Source organism: Panicum virgatum, chromosome 2N, assembly GCF_016808335.1.
Source record: "Panicum virgatum strain AP13 chromosome 2N, P.virgatum_v5, whole genome shotgun sequence".
NCBI lineage: Eukaryota > Viridiplantae > Streptophyta > Magnoliopsida > Poales > Poaceae > Panicum > Panicum virgatum.
In genome coordinates, this window is record NC_053146.1 from 6,980,800 (window position 1) to 6,985,871 (window position 5,072).

Genomic DNA, 5,072 nt, shown 5'->3' on the forward strand with positions numbered 1-5,072 from the left:
CTTGGATGCAGTGGAGCCACGCTGGTCGTTGGCAAAGGGCTTTGCAGCTTTGGAGGCATGGAGCAGCCGCTGGAGGTCATAGATGAAGCTACTGCTTCTGCCGGCATTGCTTTGACCTGCAGCCATGGAAGCTACTCTCCGAAGTGACCTCCGTCGCTGCATTCCGGGGAGGGGGGCAGCACACAGACGTTCATACGCATGGAATGCTGCATTGGACATGGCTCAAGCGCTACACACCTTGAAGTAGAGGGGGTGGTAGGGGAGAAGAGGAGAAGAGAGGGAGGTGGCTGGCTGCGGCATCACCAGCAGCACACCCGCTGCTGAATTGGAAGCCACGTGAGGTGGGGGACGATGCGCGGCCGTGGCAAGGGGGAAAGGAGTCGGGACCGGCGGACGAGGTCAGTGGACCAGCACACCCGGCTCGGGCAAAAGTGAGAAACCAATTAGCCCCGTACAAACCCGTATCAGACAGTCTGCGTCACGAATTGGGTGGATCATATGGTTATCGAGTTAACGAGCGACGTGGCCCGATTCTCCGCCCTTGTTTCCATCCAAATTTCATGTTAAGGAGAGGAGATGCTATAGTCTGTACACACAAAGGATATTCAATTTTGTCTTAATTTCAAAAAAACATGCCTGTGCATGAGGATACTCATAAATCATAGTACTAGCACTATTATATCCCGCATAATTCAAACTATCACCCTATTGTTTAATGTCATACTCATGTGACAGTGTCTTCTGACACAACAATACTGCATGTCTGCATCCAGACAGAAGTGCATCATGAACATGGGAGCTGACCCGACCCGGCTTAGACACCGGAAATGGCATGGATTTTATTCCAGGAAACGAATGGAAGGCAATCGCAGTTAGCTTTGCTCTTTCGATTCTTCAACTTTCAACACTATTTACAACACTGCACAAGGCTGAACAATAAGAGCAATGACAGGCGCGAGGAATGATGTACATTTTGGACAATGGTGATCAGAGAGTCAATCTAGGCGGGTCACTTTGGCAGAAAGGGCAGCCGAGAAAAACTTGAGCCGCCACCGTTCTCACTGACGATCAAATCTGATCCAGTTTGCTTAGTGGGCTTTAACCCTCGACTGTCTTTACTAGAACTCTTCTTGGTTATTTTCACTGGGAGGATCTGTAACCTCGAATTGGAGTCAGTTCCGAAGGTTTCAGCAAGCAGCTGGTAGCTCTCAACAAGCTCCAGTTGCCGAGCAACTATTTCTGAACATCTTGGGAGGAGTTCAACTGGCTCCCCACCTGGAATTACAATGTACTCGATTGCAAGCCGGGCCTCCTGCATGTGTATAGAGAGTAGAATGTTATTATTTTAGTGTTTAGAAGCTTCAACTTCCATGAACTGGATAAAAAAATATCAGATACATACTTTTTATTATTAATGTATTAGTAGAGTATCAGAATAAAGAAGTAATACTTCAGTGACAGCATGTACAAACCATTCTCATTATGGAAATAGAATAGGTAGTATGAGTAAAGATGAAATGAGAAAATAATGTTCAATCAGGATGGGAGGTCATATTACTTCCACAGGACAATCAATTTAAATTGGAACCTAATATTATTTAAGTTATCTTCAGAAGCAATCATGTGGTGAAGTGGTTACCTCCAACGCATCAATTTCCTCCAACGATGGCTTACGTTTCGGAGCATCATCCTCAATCTCTATCTCCCCCTCCATAACCTTAGGTTGCTTATGTGATGGTGAACTGTCCCTTCCAACAATCATTCTGACAGCCTTTACTATCTGGGCCATCGTATTAGACTGCCATATATAATAAAAACAGAAGTCTGTTAATACAAGAACAGTCAGGATAGATAGAACAAAATGAGTGGACCATGCTATGACCTTAACGACAAATATGGGAAGCTTGTGGTATTTGGCAACATTGTGAATCCAAGGATTCTGCTTCATTTCAGAACTTGATGCAAGAATCACATCAGCTGCTCCAATGTCATCTGTTACATCTAATTCAACATCAAAACCCATCACAATTGCCACTTGCAATATATCAGCTTCTGAAATCTGGAAGCAGGGAAAAGAAATATCATGAGCATTTTGATTCTCAGCTGCATTATAATTACATTATTAAAATACTGCATGATTTGTCCAAGAAAAATACTATAGATTCATGAACTTGACCAGTATCAAGGCCATTCAGGTAATATCAAGTGTTGAGGAATACAACAAAAGTAAAGCCAACAACCCATGTGTTCCATCTCATCTCTTACCTGGTATGTGTATACACGGACTAGAGACTTTCCAGGCACAGATTTCTTGCCTTTTGGTTTCCTTGAAATAACAAAATCGTCACCAAAGTTATCATCCGATGGCATACTCTTGCTTTTTGTTTGCCTGGAGGGAACGAATTCATCTCTGAAGTTGCCTTCAGATGACATTGTTCTGGTGACCAATTGTTGCTGATATAATGGCAATTGTTCTATTTCATATTCTCTATCAGGTATCACCAACGGCATTTCTGACTCGGTAGACTTATTACGCATCTTGCGAGCTTCAAACTTAGGAGGTTTCCCTGTACCAGGGGATAAACATAAAGTGAATTGAAGGACACACACAAGAGGAAAGAAGAAATATAACCTCAGATCTTTGGAGGCCAAAAGATTTTTGAATCCTTCTAATTCAGGCAATGACCCAGGAGGTTTAATTGCTAAATAATTGAGCAGTTACCTGCAAGAATAGCATCCACTGTAGTTTCTAACTTGTGGTGGACTCGGCATTCAGTCTTCGATATTATCTCAACAGCGCATGAAAATGTTGGGGGGGCTTTTCTCTCAAGAATAGTCTTCTGGACTTTCCTCCTTTTTGCTTCCTCATCACCAAGAGTCACACTCTACATAAGAAACTTAAGATTATTACTTCCACTAACAGAATATCCAAGTCATTTTAACAGTTGAAATAGGGTAAAATGTTAGAAGGTTTCACATCTAAAATATGATATAGACAAATTTGAATAAAAAGTAGATATACTGGGATCATCATGGTTTAGAATCTAAACCTGCACTAAATGTGCCATGCCAAGCTACATCACTAACTGATTGACTATTGCCCTTTAATGACCATCAGAAAGATGCTAAGTTTCAACAGCATAAAAATCAATTCAGTAAACAGGAAGAAATGCACCTCAATCCCACCAACGAGCATTTGCAAGCAAGGGTTTTTAATTATGCTCTCAATTGTCACCCCATGAGCAGTTCCGACTAATTGAACACCTCTCTGAGCAATGGTGCTAGCTGCGATAGCTTCAAGTTCTGTACCAATCTCATCAATAACAATGACTTCCGGCATGTGATTTTCAACAGCTTCAATCATTACCTATAGAAAACAAAGTTTCCTTTCTGTCACTACACTCACTATAGTGAAGCATTTAAGAAAATGATCAAGACAATTCCTCATGGAAAATATGGAATTGTATCAAAGAACAACTCCGAGAACCTACATTATGCTGCATGGTAACTTTGGGAACTTGCATTCTCCTAGCACGTCCAATGCCAGAGTGAGGTACATCACCATCACCTCCTATTTCATTAGATGTATCCACTATAACCACACGTTTCTTACCTTCGTCTGCCAATATTCTAGCTATTTCCCTGTATTATTGAAAGCATCATCAGCAACAGATTACAACATTAATCAAATTATCATTGATCTTCTAAATTACCATAACAAATTAATACATATGGCTGTCATTACATGGAACCATCTGCTGATCTAGAGAAGCAAAATGCATATTAGGTGATGTACCTGATCAGAGTAGTTTTCCCAACTCCAGGAGGTCCAATCACCAATATTGAACCACCGCTCACCACCAGATCACGGATCATCTCAGCACTACCAGATATAGCTCGACCGACACGGCAAGTCAGACCTATTATCTGTGACTTCCGGTTCCGGATAGCACTGATCCGGTGCAACGAGTGGTTGATCCCGGATCGGTTGTCCTCAGAGAAGTCGCCCACCTGTGAACAAACACAAACAATCCAACTGAGCAAAGCAACATCTCCACAACCAAAGGAATCCACAATATCAGGCTCAAAGCTACTTCGTGCAGATAGGGAATTTTCAATTATGAGATGGCAATATAGCACGCATCATGATCAACCGTTCATCACTAAGGAGCAGCTAGTCCATTTTCAAGACAGTGGCAGTTACTTATGAGTTATGATCCAGAGCTGCTTTTGTGTACAGAGAATTTAGCCCAATTGCTCCAAACAAAGAATTTAAAAAAAGAATTTAGCTCATTTGCCTTTTCCAATTTTTTCATCAAGGTATGAAGATGCCTCCAGCAGGCAAAATTAAATCACAGCTCGAGCGAACACCTTGGAGACGGACTGGCGGAGGTCATCGGCGGTGACGGGCTGGTCGGAGATGACCCAGTCCCCGGTCGGGAACCTTGCGATCGGGCGGCGACCGAGGTCCATGACGACCTCCACGAGCTCCCGCACCTCCGGGTGCTGCGCCAGCCCGCGCCGCATCCTCGCCGGCACCACCTCCAGGAACGCCTCCAGCTCGCCCCGGGGCCCCGCCGCCGCCTCGCCCGGCCCAGGCGCCGGCGCCGCGGCGGCGCCCCGCAGCGGCGCGCACAGCCGGTCCCCGGAGGGCCGGCGCACGGGCGGCTGCTGCGCCTGCGGGACCGCCGCGGCGCGGGGCCGCGCCCACGGCCGCCGCCGCGGCGAGGAGCGGCAGGCCGGGCGCGCGCGGAGCGGGGTCGGGTTGAGCGCCCTGAGCATGGTGCTGGTGCTGGTGCTGGTGCTGGCTACTGACGGGTGGGGGTAGCTTGGGGAGGCGGGGAAATGGCGCGCGGGTATATGTAGCGGGGCGGGATATTTCGTCGAACAGGTGGCGCGCGGGGGAAGGGGAGGAGGCTGTGGGGAAAACGTGAGGGTATCGGAGGAAGGAAGATTCCGGCGGAGTACTGCGACCCACCCGGGCAGGGTTCAACTTACCGACCGTAACCGTCGGCCTCCGGTTCCGGTATACCGGACCGGTTTGGCCGGTTACCGGTCGGAACCGGATAAAT

General features: G+C 46.3%; 1 protein-coding gene across 1 annotated transcript; it reads right to left on the minus strand.

Annotated features, from left to right (window-relative positions):
- Positions 1-800: 800 nt before the first annotated feature.
- Positions 801-4,797, minus strand: LOC120659585 (protein SEEDLING PLASTID DEVELOPMENT 1-like). The gene is made up of 9 exons (XM_039937775.1): positions 4,372-4,797; positions 3,797-4,011; positions 3,492-3,642; positions 3,176-3,367; positions 2,723-2,885; positions 2,266-2,567; positions 1,883-2,059; positions 1,640-1,798; positions 801-1,312 (listed from the first exon to the last, which is right to left on the minus strand). The coding sequence occupies exons 1-9, from the start codon at positions 4,780-4,782 to the stop codon at positions 1,010-1,012; spliced, it is 2,073 nt and encodes a 690-aa protein (XP_039793709.1). The 5' UTR covers positions 4,783-4,797; the 3' UTR covers positions 801-1,009.
- Positions 4,798-5,072: the final 275 nt, after the last annotated feature.